This window comes from Phascolarctos cinereus, unplaced genomic scaffold (assembly GCF_003287225.1).
Source record: "Phascolarctos cinereus isolate Bilbo 61053 unplaced genomic scaffold, phaCin_HiC Scaffold_4;HRSCAF=312, whole genome shotgun sequence".
In the NCBI taxonomy this organism is placed as follows: Eukaryota; Metazoa; Chordata; class Mammalia; order Diprotodontia; family Phascolarctidae; genus Phascolarctos; species Phascolarctos cinereus.
In genome coordinates, this window is record NW_027555847.1 from 586494600 (window position 1) to 586512975 (window position 18376).

The window sequence follows — 18376 nt, forward strand, 5'->3', positions numbered from 1 at the left end:
GCGAGGTTTTTAAAAGAGATGGGGTAGAGAATCATATTGGTATCTATCTTTATGTTTATTTTGTCTGTCATGACAGAAGATTTATGTGTGTGTATGATATCGAAACATCAAAACACATAGTTGAGTTAAATGTGGTCATTGAATTTGTTGGCTAGAGAAGAAATTATTTTGGTGTCCATTAATGTGAGCCAAGCGAGAGAACCTGAACCCTCTGGTACTTGTTAGTTACGTCTTAAATCAGTAGTCAGCATATCTGTGTTTAGTCCTCCATAAGACGTGTTTGAACTTCATTGTGAGTTAGGGGAGAGGGCATTTTGAATACATATTTATTTTATTTTTATTTATTTTATTTTTAATCTATGGAATAAAACAAGCATTTCCATAACATAATATAATTTATTTTGTTTTTTGTTTGTTTTTAGGCAATTGGGGTTAAGTGACTTGCTCAGGGTCACACAGCTAGTAAGTGTCAAGTGTTTGGTCTGAGGCCAGATTTGAACTCAGGTACTCCTGACTTCAGGGCCGGTGCTCTATCCACTTCGCCACCTAGCTGCCCCCACATAGTATAATTTAAATAAAAGATGATTGCATATTTTTAAACTGTTTGAGAGCTTAAAAAATATTCATCACAAAACTTTGTAAAAGTCTTGTCCTTTAAAATTAGGACTATTTTGAACCAAAGAATTTGAGCATAAAATATATCTAGACTCCCTTAGTTCATTTTTCTCTTTCATTTTATTTTTCCGATAAACAGGAATTTATTTTCTCTCTCTGCTTCCACTGAAAAGGAAAACCAAAACCCTTTTAACAAATATGCATACAGATCAAATTTTCTCTTTGTTGTTGTTGTTGTTTTTTCATTCTCATGTTTTTTTTCCTTTTTATTCTGATTCTTCTTTCACAACATGACTAATGTGGAAATATGTTTAATATGGTGGAACATATATAGTTTATATCAGATTGCTTGCCATCTTGAGGAAGGGAGGAAGAAAAAAATTTGAAACTCAAAATCTTATAAAAGTGAATGTTGAAAACTATCTTTACATGTAATTGGGAAAAAATGAAATATTATTAAGGGGGGGAGAACAAATATGCATAATCAAGCAAAACAAATTCCCACATTGGCAATGTGTAAAAATGTATATCTGAGTGTTATCACCTCTCTGTTAGGAGGTAGCTAAGTAGTGTGGCTCATTCTAAGTCTTCTGGACTCCTGATTGATCATTGCATGTATGAGAATTGTTCATTGTTTGAAAGTTGTTTTTATGATACTGTTATTGTGCAAGTTGTTCCAGTTCTGTTCATTTTACTCAGCATCAGTTCATTTATCTGAAACCTTCTCTTTCATTATTTCTCACAAAGTAATAGTATTCATACCATGCTTTGTGCCCCCTTTCCCCTATAGATGGACACCCTCTTGGTTTTGAGTTCTTTGCCTCTATCAAAAAAAACTGCTCTTAAATATTTTGAGGGTCTTCTTAGATTTTAGTTCTTTTTCAGCTCCCACAGGGAAGCTGAAGGCTTATATTTTGTTATTGCAGGAGCCACTCTGACTCTTCTTTGTTTCTGGTGGTTTGAATGCATCTTTTCTCAATTTACTACTTCAGTCATTTTAGTTTCCTCTCCACTGTGATTTGCTGTTCCAGTTCTATTGCTTTAAAAGCTAATCGACCCCCTTTCCTTTACATGTTTTTTTGTGTGTGCTTGTGTTTCCATGTTTTACTTTTCACTTGAGTTTTTTTGGGGGCGGGGAGAAGGACTAGGCAATGGGGTTAAGTGACTTACCCAGGGTCACACAGCTATTAAGTGTCAATTGTCTGAGGCCGGATTTGAATTCAGGTCCTCCTAACTCCAGGGCCGGTGCTCTATCCACTGAGCCACCTAGACACCCCTGTGCATAATGTTTTAATGGAAAGAGGCCTAAAAGTGGAGGATGGAAGTCCTGGGTTAAAATGCCTTCTCTGCTGCTTATGAAGGTTAGGGATATGTGTCCTGGGGCAAAATATTTCCCTTCTCCCCACCTCAAAGGAAATTACTATAACGTACAGTCCATTAGATGGTGAGCTCCTTGAGAGCAGGATCTGTTTTTGCCTTTCTTTGTTTCCCCATTACATATCAGAGGACCAGGCTCATAAGAGGTGCTTAATAAATGCTTGTGGACTGACTCAAAGGTCAAACAAGATGTTCTTAAGTCTCCACGGACTTAGAGATTTTTGTGATTAGGTTGTGAATAATGGAAGCTGAGGCAACCTCATCAAATAACGTCTGACCAGGAATCTCCTCCCCAAGGTAATTACCAACTGGTCATCCAAGTTTCACTTGATTTCTAGTGAGAGGGGAACATATTTCCTTTTGGAGCTGCTCATTCCCTTTTTGGTTAGTGCTAATAGCTAAGAAGTCTTTTCCTTCCAGCAAGCCTAAACCTGCCTCCACACACAGTAGACCTTAGTGTTCCTATTGGGTATAAGTACACCTTTCTAGGCAAAGTGGAGGAACAGGAAAGAGAAATGTGAAGTTTGAGGGATTTTGCCATCTCTACTTCTGGATGTAGTATTGTACATTGACTGGTCGGTCAATTGGAAAGACTGACATGCTAGAGTCCAAACTTACTTTTTGAAAATACTTTTAAAAACTTATGACCTAGTATCAAATTAAGTTTATTCCATTACTTATTTGCCTCTCCTCTTCCTCTAAAGAGAAAGGAATCTGGAAAAATATATGCTTTGTTTACAACTAATTTTTTTTCATTGTTATTTATTTTGCTAGTCCATTTTCAGCAAGATGGGATAGTTATTCTGTATTAATGTATTTGCCAATATTTTTAGCTAAGTATGAGACATTTCCTAAGCAGAATAAAGCAAAATTAAGGAATTGCAAATTGCTAATTGCTAGGATAAGGCTAAGACATACTAAATATGTCTTCTGATAATATATTCAGGATGACTTGCCTTATTTTTTCTCTTTAAGTTTATCTATTTAGCATCCTATTTACGTACCTGTTTATGTATATATAAAATTGGGAAGCTGATTTAGAGGTTGTCAGTGTTTGTAAATGCATTTAGCATTTTGGTGCTTTGTTTTACAGAGTAAATGTTTGTTTCAATAAAATAAAAAAGAAACTATTCTTTTGAATGGATAGGCAAATTTAAATGTTCTTTAAATTGCTAGAGCTCTACTTAAAATGTCTCATGTTCAGTTAATTTGCTTAGCATGCTCTAATAAACACTCTAATGTTATACTGCAACACCACTACCACCACCAAAAACAAAACTTCCACGAAAAGTGTCACAGAAACCAAGGTGTTTCAGATTGGAAAAGATTCCTCAGTCCTATTTCTAAGATTTATGTCAGTCTATAGCCCCTAAAACCCTTATGCTGTGGCAGTGACTCTAGACTCTGAGACCACACCATTGACCTACCCTGTATTAGATGATCAACCTGACTGGATTTGGAGAGAATCGGCTTGGGGCGGTGATTAAACTTTTCCAGCTGTGACATTTCTGGAAGATTATTTGCTAAGTGGCAAAAAGGCTGCAACCTGTGTGGCAACAAAATTATAGATTCTTGAAGTAAATTTATAAGGCTATTTGTAAAATAGAGTTTTTCTTTAGAGTTGAGAGGAATACTTTTACAGTGTTCCTGCTTCCCCTTCCTTGCTTATTTCCTTATGCCAGTTCTCAGTTATGAAGCTTGCCAATCCAGTTCTCTCTTGTGACTTGCCTTGAGGGCAAAATGAGTAAGTTTTGCATGACTGGCTATAAATCAGAAGGCATGAGGCTCATCTTTGATTGACTCAAGATCAGGCAGCAATAAGAATAGATGTATAATTATAAATTGATGAAGGAAGTAATTCTTGACAGTTGTTTTCTTATCCCTCTATTTTTGCAGGTGATTAACAGTGCCTTAATGTCTATTACCTAGCACTAGTAAGGAGATAAGGAGGTGAGATTAGTTGGCCTTAAAAAAAAAAGATAATATAGTGTCCTCTGAGACTCTTGGTCTTGGTATGTGGCTTAAAGGAAAACTAGTTGAGGCATGATGCAAAGAACTAAGATGATAAGTCAAGAAAATCTCATAACAGAGAAGCTGAAATTCAGTGAAGAAATACTTTGGTTTTAAGTGCCTTATTGAATAGCTTTGTGAATTTCATATCTAGAGAGTTAAATTTTGTTATAAACTATTTTATTAGTTTTTATGTACATAGTTACACAATTCAGAAAATTTTGCTCAAAAGTGCCAATTCAGCATGGCCTTCTACCGCAGTCTTTTGATTTATGAATCCATAATCATGTCAACAAGTTATTGTTTTTAGCTCCAATGGTCCAAGCATTGTGCTAGTGCTATGGGGACTGAAAAAGAAATACATTCCTCACCCTGAAAGAGCTTAGTCTAGTTGAAGAGGTGAAGGAGATATATTTAAATGAACCCATGATTCATGTAGGTACTTCCATTGGTGCAGATCACGACCAATATATGCTATCTTATCCTGTGTACTTGTGGTCCATGTGGTTGTATCAAGAGTCTACCCAAAGTACCAAAAGCCTTCTCTTAGATCTTAGTGCATTTGTGGTTACCAGGGAAATGCTCAGACTACCATCTGTTATCCCTAATTCTCACTACATGGCTGGCCCATCTTCTGGTCTAAGATTCACCCCCAAAAAAAAAGCATTTGATTCAGTTTAGCAAAAGACCTCCTTAAAAAGCTCTCCTCCAGTAAGGAGGTATATCCTGTATGTCAAAATTATGCAAGATTTCTTGAGAGATAACTGAGAGAACCTCATTCAATGCTAGATGTTAATATGAAGGGGGGGTTCGGCATAAAAGAGGAATATGCATGCTGCAAGTGTTCACTGTCATGGAGGAAACACACCAAAGAAGGATTCCCTATAGATTGTGAGGTGCTCTTTGTACTCCTGCTAGTGGATGACATTGTGCTGATTGAATTAAAATACAGGAACACTGTTGGGCCTCCTAGATGAGATATGTAATCATTCAAGAATTTGACCTAATTATTTACATAGAAAAAATCGAGTAGATGAAGAATGCCTATTTTCCAGACCAATATGCAGCTGTTGGGACAACCTATAGAATTTGTATATCAATATGCTTTGGATTGACATAAAGTGAGTTGGACCCAGATTTAAACAGCAAGCAGAGTACAGGCTGGATTGTTTTTGGGAAATTGTACAGTCTTTATTGGCCCTGAGTTTCTTCTTGAAACAAAGGTCTTTCTCACTTTCCCTTTCCCTCTCCCTTTCTTCCTTTTCCTCCTTTTTTCCTTCTTTGATGAATTAAAATATTTAATTTTTTTCTTTTCATGAATAAATTTGATTTCTTTTTGTTCCATCTTTTTAATGTCATTCTTTCAGAGATAAAATGGCCATGGAATGTAGAATACTATAGACTCTGAAGAACTGAAGTTGTGAGTCACTGCAAAGGCAATAGAAAAGCAAAAGCATTTGGTAGACATTAAGAGGCTACACACATTACAAATAAGTAATTGCTGTTTGATAACATGAAAATGTGTCATCAAAAAGAAAAATGTACAAGTGAAAAAAATGGGCTGGTCAAACAGAAGAGATAACAGATAAACAACTTTCATGCTTCAGTGGTACTTGAGATAAAGAATTCAAGAAAGGTCCCCAACATGTTGGGTAGGTACCTTGTGGAAGATATGGGCAAACAGTATATGCTAGGCAAGTAAAGCCAAATTGTCATATGTATCTTTGGAGGGGATATTAACTTAGGGTCAAAGATCCATTTGAGTATTTGAGACAAACTCTTAGAGAAAAACATAATTCCTATTAGCTCAGTTCTCTGTCACTTTCTATCTTAGTGTCTCCTTCTCTTGAGTACTCATTCTATTTTATTCCTTTTATTCTTTTGTTTGGTTACAATATTGAAAGGAAGACCAGAGTGGCAGAACTGCCAATGATTTTTCCACCACTCTGCCTCCTAATATGGGTTGCAGTGGGTTTCTTTAAAAGTTTTTGTTGTTGTTATGATATGTAAAAAGTGTTAAAGGATGATTTGGGGTGACATCTGGGCATTGACCACTTTAGGGTGGTACTTTCTAAATAATATTCCAAGAATCTTTGCTAGCTGCGTTAATAGGGCATTTCTGTTTTCTTTAGTTTTCTGCTATCATTGCGTTCTTTCTAATAATTCTGAGTCAGAGGTGATAGGTAGATAAAAAAGGACTAAAGAAGAGAAATTAAGAAATGACCACCTATAAAGAAACGGCACTAAAATTTGAATATGATCATTTTGTACCAGAGCATACAATCTCGGCATATTCAACTAATATGCAAATGCTAATTTAAATTCTTTAAATGCATGATTTCATGAATCTGTGTACTTCTTTCACTGGTGCAGTTAATTGTCCTATTCCTTTGCATCTTATGCAATTCTTATCCATGTCCTTCTATAAATCTTCCATAGGGATATAGAACAGCGTTGAGACTTTCTACTTCTTACTTTTCCATGGGTGCCAGTGCAGAATTAAGGCATTTTATCTGTTATACTTTATTTTCATCATATCACTGGCCATTTCCTTTTCTAATTATACATTTCCTTACTAATATCTTCTGTCATATTTCACACGTAGGTATTCATTGGTAACATGCTACAGCCTGCTTATATCCACTATGAATCTTTTCACTGTAATTTAAATTGCTTGTAGTTTTGGTGCTTCTGAAATTGTGGTATAGCATGATTCATGGTAGTGAAGCATTATTGAGAGAATATGTGTGGATTTTTCTTCAATGGGGAGATCATTGAAAGGAGGGCGCAATTTCCCAAATTTACTTGAGCTTGATCTTTTCATTTTAGGCTCTGCTTATTTTGTGTCTGGGATGCCCATCCTGATATGTTGATGGACTAATTCAATAGGTTACCTATCTATCTTATAAGCACTATTGATAGTAAAGCATTATGGAGATAATTTTTGAGGTTTGAAGTGGAGAGTTTATTGGAAAAAGGACACAGTCAGGCTTTTTTTTTTTCCATTTTGGGCTTTACTTATTATCCATCTGGAGTTCCTGTCCTAATATGCTGATGGACTAATTCAGTAAGTTGCCTATCTGTATTGCCATAAGTTGGACAACATATGTTCATATTAAGACTGATCTTTCCAATGGCCATGGGTTTCATTAGAGTCCCTCTAATGTTTTAGGCTCTGTAGAGCAGGGCTTCTTAAATTTTTTCCACTTAGGACCTCTTTTCACCTAAGAAATTTTTACACGACCCTGGGGTATATAGGTATATAAAATAGGCATACAAATCAAACATTTACTGATAATAAATCACAAAGAAATTTATTTTAAAACAGTTCTTTGGTATACATATAATTTTACCATTTATTAAAGATGAAAACAAATTTGCATACTAATGAGATGGATGTGCTTGTTTATTTTTAGATAAAGAATTAAATCTTGGTGGAATATTTTATACTGCAGGACATAGAGCACCTTCAGCATTTTTCTGAGTTGATCAATATTTTGATTTTGTAATTGTCAATGCTGAGAATGCCACTTTGCATAAATAGATAGTACAAAATGGTGGAAGTATGTTTAGGCCATTACGGAAATTGTTGGGGGAGTGGAGCCAAAATGGTGGAGTAAAAGCAGTGACTTGCTTGAGCTCTCCCCTAAACCCCTCAAAATACCTGTAAAAACATGGGTCTAAACAAATTCTAATGCAGCAGAACCCACAAAAAGACAGAGCGAAACAAATTTCCAGCCCAAGACAACCTGGATGGTTGATCAGAAAGGTATATCGTGCCAGGTGGGGAGAGGAATGCAGTTCGATGTGAACGTGCAGGCGGAGCAGGCCTCAGAGGACTGAATCATGGGCAGCTGTGGTGCTTTCCAGACTTTTCAACCTGTTAATACCAAAGACAACTTAGAAGGTCTGAAGGAAAAGTCTGTGATCTCAGAGAGAGAAGTGAGGTCCCAGCCCCAATCTTTGAGCACGGCCTTGGGGCGGCTGCTTCCAGAGCTTCTAGCCCACAGACTAAGGGGGGAATCTAGTGGCTGATCAGAGGGGGATTGCAGGGATCTCTTTGCTGGTGCAGGATTCTCTTACTTTGCCCATGCTTGGATCTGGGTCACAGTTCTGGGTGGTAGTCCTAGGGTGAGGAAGAGCACTGGTGTGGTGGAGCTTGTAGTGGCAATGAGAGGATATCCTCCTCACAGTTCCAAGACAGAAAAGAGTGCTTGTGGTCACTCATAGACCAGAGCATAGGCCAGGAAAGGAGTAAACACCTTGCCCTTGATCATAGCACCTTGGAAGAACTGGAAATTTACAGGTCTCTAGAAGTATCTCTGAACACAGCTGCACAAAACCCCTGAAGCTTGGGACAATACATTCTCCACACTAGAAGTAGACCTCTACCTTAACAGAGAGTTTATAACTCAATTGGCTGGGATCATGACCAAGCAGTACAAAGAGTCAGACCATAGAATCTTACTTTGGAGACAAAGAAGATCAAAACATACAACCAGAAGAAGACAACAAAGTCAAAGCTCCTATATCCAAAGCCTCCAGAAAAGATATGAATTGGTCCCAGGCCATGGAAGAGTTCAAAAAAGATTTTGAGAAACAAGAGAAGTAGAGGAAAAACTGGGAAGAGAAATTAGAGTAAGGCAAGAAAATCATGAAAAACAAGGCAACAGCTTGCTAAAGGAGACCCCAAAAAATACTGAAGAAAATAACACCTTAAAAAATGGCAAAAAAGGTCCAAAAAACCAATGAGAAGAAGAATGCCTTAAAAAGCAGATTTGGCCAAATGGAAAAGGATGTCCAAAAGCTTACTAAAGAAAATACTTAAAAATTAGAATACAGAGGGGCATCTAGGTGGCACAGTGGATAGAACACCGGCCCTGGAGTCAGGAGAACCTGAGTTCAAATCTGGCCTCAGACACTTGACTTGACACTTAGCACTACAAGCTGTGTGACCTTGGGCAAGTCACTTAACCCCATTTTGCCTACCCAAAATAATAATAATAATAATAATAATTTTATTTTTTTCTAAATTACACGTAAAGACAATTTTTAACATTCTTTTTTTGCAAGGTAATTGGGATTAAGTGACTTGCCCAGAGTCACACAGCTAGTAAGTGTCAGGTGTCTGAGGCTAGATTTGAACTCGGATTCTCCTGATTCCAGGGCTGGTACTCTATCCACTGTACCACCTAGCTGTCACTTAACATTCATTTAAAAAAAATTGAGGTGCACATTTCCTATTTCCCTCTCTGAGATGGTAAGCAATTTGATATAAGTTATACATTTGATGACATTTTCAAGTACCTTAGGTGAATATGGATATTTTTCTCTTTCTTGTGCCCTTTTCAGTGTTAATACTCTGTAGACTGTTTAATGATTTTATTTTTGGGTCTCATCTGTCTGGATTTTTAAAACCTATTTTCGCGTATGTTAAATGTGTGCTGATTTTGAGGAGCTGCATTTTAAGGCTGCATTATATTTTACTGTCTCATGCTTTAATAATAATAAAATGCAGACCCAGGATCTTATTATCTGTATTTCTTAATTTTGACTTTGGCCCTAAGCAGTTAGTGACCTGATCACCAGCTCATTCTGAAATGACTGCCATATTGATAACCAGTTATTTTTCATTAGTTAAGAAATAGTCATTTTCACTTTTTTGATTGTTTGATAGTTAGCAAGTATCCCCTTTCAATCCTTGTGGTCTTCTCTATCATTTGTTTGTGAAGATGCGGATTGCTTTATACAAAAATTTTTTGTGTCCACCTGTTACCTTGTATCTTCATTAGTAATGTTCTTGATGTAGAGATGGATAAGACTCATTTTTATGTAAATGAAAAAGTATGAATATGACTTCTCAGTTACCTTTTTTTTTAAAAAAAAGTCATGTCAATTATCCTTTCAATTCTTTTGTTGTCTTTCCTCTGAGATTTTGAAAATCAATCCCTGAGTGCCTCTAAGATAGTAATTTTTGATGTATACTTAATTATTATGTATTTGGGATGTGAAGTACGATTTCCATTTTATCACTTGATTCTGAGAGTATACTCAAAAGGTAATAACTATAGTTAATAATGAGACTAGATCATAGGACTATAGATTTGGAACTAGAAAGGGACTTTTAAGAGTTTTTAGACCAACTCCCAGTATGTAGAGAAATCCTGATGAAGAACACACAAATTTTCAGAGGAATAATAAATGTGAAACAAAAGGCAAAGTCGTGTATCAGTCATTGTTATAATTATGGGGGACTAACACATCTTCTACAGTGTGAAAATCATCATGTTTCCCCTGACTAGACTTGAGTAAGCTGTGTTCCTTTTAGCCTACACTTAGCTACATTTTTTTTGGTATGTTGCACTTTAAATTTAAGAAATGATGATGATCATAGTACTGAAATGAAAGCCAAATTCATCTATCTGCTCAATGCATGGAAAAATATAAGTTTCTTTTTGGTAATAAAGAAAAATCTGAATCTCACAAGGATGGATGATTGGAATAATTTTAACCAAGTTAGGTATGTGAAAATATGTTAAAGATTAATTTACTGTGCTCAGAAGTGTGATTATATTCCAGAGTGCTTCTTAGCTTTAATACTGGCTTCATTCCAGTGATGTAGGACTCTTTGTTGCCCTTTTCTCCTGACAGTACATCAATACTGTAAGTGAAAAAATGTCAAGGAAATCAGCAAGCATTTATTAAGTGACTATTATATTCTAGGAACTGAAGATACCAGTCCTTTACCTCAATGAGCTTATATTTTTTGGGGGAGAGACAATATCTAAGTATATAGAAATACAAGGTTATTTTTGAAGGAGGAGGCATTTGCACTTGGGAGGCATTGGGGGAAGTTTTGATCTACAAGGTAAGGCATGAGCTATGTTTTGAAGGAAATTAGGGATCCTAAGAGACAGAAGAAGTGAGCAGACAGTGCATTCCAGTCACGGGGACAGTATGTGCGAAGGCACAGAGATTCGGTGCTATGTGAGAACTACTTTGGATAGACCAAGCAGTATGCGAAGAACAATCTATAAGTCTGGAAGGATAGGTTGGGACCAGGTTGTAAATGGATTTCAATGCCAAACAAAGGAATCTGCATTTGCTCCTAGAAGTAATATGGAGCCACTGGAGTGTGACTATAGGAATGGCATGGTTAGACCTGTACTTCAGGTAAATCATTTCAGTAGATTTTTAGAGAATTTGGAAGAAACTGTTGTCAGGAGAGTAATTAGGCTGTTGCAATAACCTAGGTGGAAGATGATGAGATCCTGAACAAGAGTGATGGTTCTGTAAGTAGAGCAAAGGGCATAGTTATAAGAAATATTACAGAGGTAGAAAAAAGGCTTTGCAACTGTTTAGGTATGAAGGTTGTAGGAGAGAAGGGGATTGAGGATAACTCTGAGGTTTTGAGCTTGGGAGACTGAAAAGTTCAGGGTAGCCTGGACAAAAATAGGGAAGTTTGGCAGAGGGATGGGTTTTGGAGAAAAGACATGAGTTCTGTTTTTGAACGTTTTGGATTTGAGGTGTTTATGGTATGTACAGCTTGCAGTTTCCATTAAATAGTTGATTGGAACTTAGAGAAATTTGGGCTGTATATAGATCTGGAAGTCATATGCATAGAGAGGATAATTACACCCATGAGAACTGATAAAGTCATCAAGTGAGAGAATATAGAGAAAAAAGTAAAGGGCCCAGAATAGAACTTTGGGATATATCCATAATTCCTAAAATTTTCATGTAACTGTAACTAACATATATTCTATTGACCTGAAAACCAGCTTGAGCCCGAACTCTCTCCTTAGCTATGTTACCCTGAGCAAGTCCATTAACCTCTCTGAAAAGTAATTTGTTGTTCACTTGTTCCAGTTATGACTGACTATTTGTGACCCCATTTGGGGTTTTCTTGGCAAAGGTACTAGAGTGGTTTGCCATTGCCTTCTCCAGAAGGTAGTTTACTTTTGGGCAAAATGGAGATAATGGTTGCACTATCTACTTCACAGGCTGCTTATTAAAGAAAGTACTTTGTGAAGAGTTGTGGCCATGATCTGTCAAACACCACTTGGGTCCATATCATGCCACTGACCCTTACAATATGCATCCTGGGCAATTCAACTGCTATGTATTGTCATCTGTAAAACTGGTACAATAACATTTACCTCACAACCTTGGTGTGAGATCATATGATATAATATATGTAAAGCACTTTGCAGCCAGCACTATATGAATGCCAACTATTGTTATTACTTGTACTTGTGTTAGTTGGCTGTGTATTGAGACTGATTTTGTAACAAAGATCATCTTCAAAACATCTAAATGAGTGTGTACCTCCAAAAGATACCCTTGGGGTGTTTAAACCACCAAATTTAATGAAAAATTATATACATGTATATGTATACTTATACATGTATTATATATACCTCCACATACACACATATGTGTGTGTATATGTGTGTATTTTAATACTATAATGTTATTACCCTTGCCAAGCAATTTTAGAACTCTGGATCAGTGGTGTCAAACTCAAAGAGAAGTAGGGGCCACTGAACCATACATAAGCATCCCCATGGGCTACATATTAACTCAGAAAACCACACATTAACATTATCTATTTTTATTAATTTTGTTAATTATTTCTCAGTTGCATTTTAATTGGTTCTAGTGCACTGGGAAGTGTGTGGGCTGCCTGTGGCTGTGGCTGTTTGACCCCTCTGCTTTGGATTATCTTCAGATCCAGTTTAGCAGCCACATGAAAACAAACTTCATTATTTGATAGTCACTTTGGGGAGTGGGAGAGAGTATTGGAAAACCAAAAATAATGGTTATCCATTCTTATTTACCAGTCATTGCTAGTACTTTGGCCACATAATGACAAGATGGGACTTGTTGGGAAAGACTTTGACATTGAGAAAGATTGAAGGCAAAAGGAAAAGGGAATAGCAGAGGATGAATTGGATTGATAATATCATGGAAACAGCAAACATGAACTTGGAAATAGATATAGATATAGAGAGAGATACAGTGAAGGGCCTGGAATGCTGTAGTCCATTGGGCTTATGAAGATTCAGACATGACTGAACAACAAAACAAAATTACAAGTTACTTTTTTTTCCCTTTCTCGTGGTTTTTCCCTTTTTTCTGATTCTTTTTCTTTTCTTTTCTTTTTTTTTGCTTTTTGCTAGGCAATTGGAGTTAAGTGACTTGTCCAGGGTCATACAGCTAGTACGTCTTGCATGTTGTGTGTCTGAGTCCTGATTTGAACTCAGTTCCTCCTGACTTCAAGGCCGGAATTCTATCCACTGCACCACCTAGCTGCCCCTACAAGCTACTTTTAAAAAAGTACATACACACACACACACACACACACACACACACACACACACACACCCCAAAAGATGAGATTGAATGGTATTATGAGTCTATAAAAGAATGTGCCCTAGATTTTGGAAGCAGTTCCACAAAAATGTTCTCAAAGACATACAGAGACAATCTAACTAGAATAAAATGTGTTGTCTCCTAAGGCTATTTTGAAGACAAAGCAAAGGATGTGTGAGTTTTTTGTTATTGGTTTTAGTTTCATTGTGTTCAGCCCCACCTTAGATAATATTCAACTCATATTTTACTTGTACTGTGTGAGGTGATATAGTCCTTTCTTTACCCTTGCTTTGCAAGTACTTTTAATACTCTAGATCTGTGTGACTTTAGTATAGATGCTGACTTCAACTCCTATGCACTTTATCTTCTAGGAGACTTGTGAACATGTTAACTCTAAATCCCACTTAGAGGGTTCCGTCTGTGCATTGACAGTCTTACTCTTGACTCTTTGGATGTCTGAGGAACCCTTACGTAATATTCAGATTTGGAATGTTTGGAAGTCACTTCTGCTGTACAAAAGCCATTTTTATTATTCCTTATATTGTCTTTAGCTCAGTATTGGTGCTTTCCTTTATACTTAGGAATAAATTTGAGAGACAAAGTAACGGTCAGGCTCTGGGTTCATAGTTCTACATATATGAATAGGGTTAGCTAGATGGCTTAGTGGAAAGAGAGCCAGGCCTGGAGTCAGGAAGACTCATCTTCCAGAGTTCAAATCTGGCCTCAGACACTTAGTAGCTGTGTGACCCTGGGTAAGTCACTTAACCCTGTTTGCCCCAGCTTTCTCATCTGTAAAATAAGCTGGAGAAGGAAATGGCAAACTACTCCAGTATCTGTCAAGAAAACCTCTTGCTTCATATCCTTTAGCTAAAGACTGAATATAAGACTGACTCAGTGATCAAGGAATTAAGGAGGTTTACTTAAAAAAAAGAAAAAGTACTACCTTAACTCTAATTCACAGGTTTGCATCTTGAGAAAGGTGTTTCAGCCTCCCGATATGGAGCCTCTGAAGTTGAAGATATGGGAAATGTTATTCTAACAATGATTTCAGAACCATACAGTAAGCACAACTTTGGAAACAGTGAATGTCCAGAGATAACTCCCCCTAGTTTCCCCTTCCTCACCTCCTTCCCCTACCTGGGCCCCTTGTCTTCTGTCTCTCTTCTAGTTAAAAATCATGGCATGTGTTTACCTCTTTTGTAGATCACAGGTTTTCAGATCCAGAGAGAGTGAATTACAAATTTGAAAGTGGGACTTGGTAAGTAACCAAGTCATACTGTTCTCAGGCTTTTGTCTTGAATCTTTCTTTTCTTTCATTCGTTTTGATTCTTTGTTTTTTCCACTTAAATCTAATTTGATAGTGCTCTCAGGTTTGGAGAAGGGAAGACTTACTTTCCTACAAATAAACCTATTGTTCCTACCACCACATAGTCCTCAAGTATATGCAGTTACAACTGAATTCACTAAGCATTTTTTAACTGCCTGCTGGTGTACAGAGCATGTGGGTGCTTTATATTAGGTACTAGAAAAGATTCAGAATCTAAATAACAATACCTGCCCTCATGGAGCTTATAGTCTAGCAGAAGACATACACATGGCCAGTATTATATAACAGCATTTGTTATTACCATGTGGTACGAAACAAACTATTTGGGGGGGGCTTATTGGTAGAGCATTGGGGAACAATCATTTTACGGAGAAGGTTGCATTTGTTTTGGACTTGCATTGTTACCCCCTGCTCTTAACTTGGTAAATAATGAGGACCTGAAGTTGCTTTGCTATATATCCCTAGATGCCTTGTTTTGAGGTACTTGTGAACAACAAAACAAGAGAGAATGGTTTATATGTTTGTAAAAAGTGACAAGTTCTACCTTCCCTGACATGATTGGTGGTATTATAACTATATTGTTGTCTGACATGTAGCTAGTGCTTGAAAGTCTACAAGTCACTTTACGTATATGTTATTTTACTGGATAAGTGCCCATTTTTTTCCCTAGCACTTTCCCAGTTTACATAGTACTTTCCTTATAGCAATACTGTAAGGTAGGTGGCACAAGTCTTAATCCCATTTTATATATAGGAAACTGTGACTTAGATCAAGCAGCTTACCTACGGTCTGTTTAGGTTTTGGTAGATAGGCATGAGAAAAAATAGCACAGGTAGGAGATAGGAGCCCTATTGTGGTGCATGCTTGTAGACTTCATCTCCAATATTTTGTTCCGTTCTAAAGGCGTGACGTTAAAAGATGTATGGACAGCTAGAGGCCATCCAAGGGGAGATAACCAAGGTCTAGACCAGAAGTCTTTTGTGAAAACATGCCATGTAAAAAAAAAAAATAGAGACCCTAGGAATGATTATCCTGGAGAAGAGAAGACTTAGGGGAAAACATAATACATGTCTTCAGATATTTGGAAAGCTATCATGTGGAAGATGGATTAAATTTTAATTTAACAAGTATTAAGTGATTGTTTAATACATGATGTACTAGGGATACAAAGTTGGAAGACAGCAAGTACGTTAGTTTTACAGGGGCTTGGGGGGGAGGTGGAGAATGGGCAGAATGTAGATGAACATAAATATTTTTGTTCAATTGTTTTCAGTTGTGTGGGTTTTCTTGGCAAAGATACTGGAGTGGTTTTGCCGTTTCTTTCTCCAGCTCATTTTACAGATGAGGAAACTGAGGCAAACAGGGTTAAGTGACTTGCCCAGTGTTACAGAGCTAGGAAGTGTCTGAGGTCAGATTTGAACTGAGGAAGATGAGTTCCTGACTCTAGGCCTGGTACTCTATCCACTTTGCTACCTCGCTGCCCTGTACATAAATACACTATAAGGTTAAATGTGTAGAGAGATACAAACTATAAGAATATATACTACATAATACTACATATAATATGCTGTAAGAATATTCTAGGAGTGAAATTATTTGTAGTGATTAGAATGCAGGCTCCCTGAAGGCAGGGACTGGTTTTATCTTTCTTTGTATCCCTAGCACTTAGTATAGTGCTTGACTTGTAGCAGTTAACAGATGCTTGTTGGAGGGGAGAAGATGGGACCTAATCAGTAAAGAATATGTTGTGGCAATGTATTCCAGGCAGGAGGGATGTTATGCTCAAATGCATGGAGGTGGGAGAGTGAAGGATGAAATCAGAGAAGAACAGTTAGTCCAATTCAGTTGAAACATTTGTGCATTTGAGGGAGTAGTGTGAAATAAGAATGGGTAAGTTATAGCTAGTTTCTAGAAGACATTAAATGACTCCCTAAGAAGAGTAACTACTCAGGGTTTTTGAGTAGGCAAATGATAGGGTCAGGCCTCCACATTAGGAAAATGCATTTGATAATTAAGAAGAGGGAGAAATTAGAGCCTTGGAGACCAGTTAGAAAGGTATAGGATAGTCAGAAGGACTTGAATTGAGGGGGTCAAATGAAGTGTGAGGGAAGGAATATGGAAAGATATTATAGAAGTAGATTTGGCATGACTTGGCAAGTAGTGAGCACTGGAGAAAGAGGCAGAGGAAGAAGCCAAAGATAATTTCTAAGATCCTTGCTATGACAGTGGATAGAACTATAGTAGAAGTTTACAGGGAGGTAGAATACAGCTTCAGGGTATCCAGAAATGCAATAAACTACCTTGATAAGTAATGCAATTTCTTAAGTCATTGAAGATATTGAAATAAAGATTGAATGACTTTTGGTGGGTGTTGTCACCAAGATTCATCCTTTGGATAGAACGTATACTACCTCTGAGGTCTGGTCTCTTCTAAGCTTGGTGAAATTGTAGAGATGATTCTTCTTTTGTATGAACCTTCCCTGGCTACCTATTCCAGAATGAAAAATAAAAACCCACAGGAATAGAAAAATTACTAAATACTAAAACTGAATTTTAATGAGAGAAAGATCTGAAACCTTCTAGGCTCACAGTCAATATTATTTAGTGTTTTATAAAATGTTACTATTTCACAAAGAAAATAGTTATTTCATGAGTTTTTCTGCTTGGTACTTAAAGGCCTCTGCAGTCTCACTCTCACCCACTTTTCTAGTTTTATTTCATATTTTCCCCCTTTATTCAATCTCCATTTAAGCCAAACTAGCCTGCTGGCTATTCTTCTTCCACATTATGCTATTTTCTTCCTCTGCGACTTTGTATAAGTGGCCCTCAAAGTCTGGACTTCTTACCTCCTCCTTATAAAATCCATGTCTTCTCTACATCACCACTGAGTATTCACCTCCTATCTGAAGCCTTTCCTGGTTTTTCTCTACCTATCCTTGTCCCTCCAGTTGCCACATTCCTTCCCTATTGAAATACCTTGTATTACTTTTTGTATAGTTAGTATTACTTATCTAAATAACATATTGAATTCACCCAGTAGGTGTGAACTTTTTAGGCATAGGAGGGATTGTTCTTTTTGTCTTCTATCCCAAGTGCCTAGAACAGTATTATGCTTAATAAATGCTCATTAAATTGAAAGTGAAGAGATGGTATTTCCTTTCTATATTCAAAGCACTGGCAAGAATATATAATTAGTAAGTCAGAAATGAACCAAAGGGTGACAAAGTGAATGAAGCCACAAAGGTACTTGAAGGAAATAGAAATTTCTGAAATTTTCTTTCTGCTTTGGTCCGAAAATCATTCACGAACAAGTACATTACTATTCCTTTGCACTTTAGTTATATCAGGTGGTGATCTACTGGGACAATGTCTTAGGACTTACGAGAAATGTGAGCATGTGAGGAATCAAGCATGCAAAGTTAATAAAATACATAATGAATGATTTCCTGGTGATTCATTGTAGGAAAACAGGGAGTTCCACCTTCCCTATATACTTGTGAGGAGAAACATTTAGGTGTGTGCCTCAGTTTTGGTGTTGAGCATCAATTTGTGGGAGGTTTTGTTCTTTTTTTAATAGTATTCTATTTTCTTCCAATTACATGTAAAAAGAATTTTTAACATTCTTTTTTTTTAAATAAGATTTTGTTCCAAATTTTTCTCTCCCTCCTTTTC

The 18376-nt window shown here is 36.9% G+C and overlaps 1 protein-coding gene across 3 annotated transcripts in view; it reads left to right on the forward strand.

The window, feature by feature from the left end:
* Window positions 1-18376, forward strand: part of ESRP1 (epithelial splicing regulatory protein 1) — a 105174-nt gene that overhangs the window by 16665 nt on the left and 70133 nt on the right. For all 3 annotated transcript variants that reach the window (XM_020968608.2, XM_020968618.2, XM_020968628.2), the window contains exons 5-6: window positions 14339-14437; window positions 14581-14635. In XM_020968608.2, the coding sequence (XP_020824267.1) occupies window positions 14339-14437; window positions 14581-14635 (154 nt within the window). The remainder of the gene's footprint in view (window positions 1-14338; window positions 14438-14580; window positions 14636-18376) is intronic.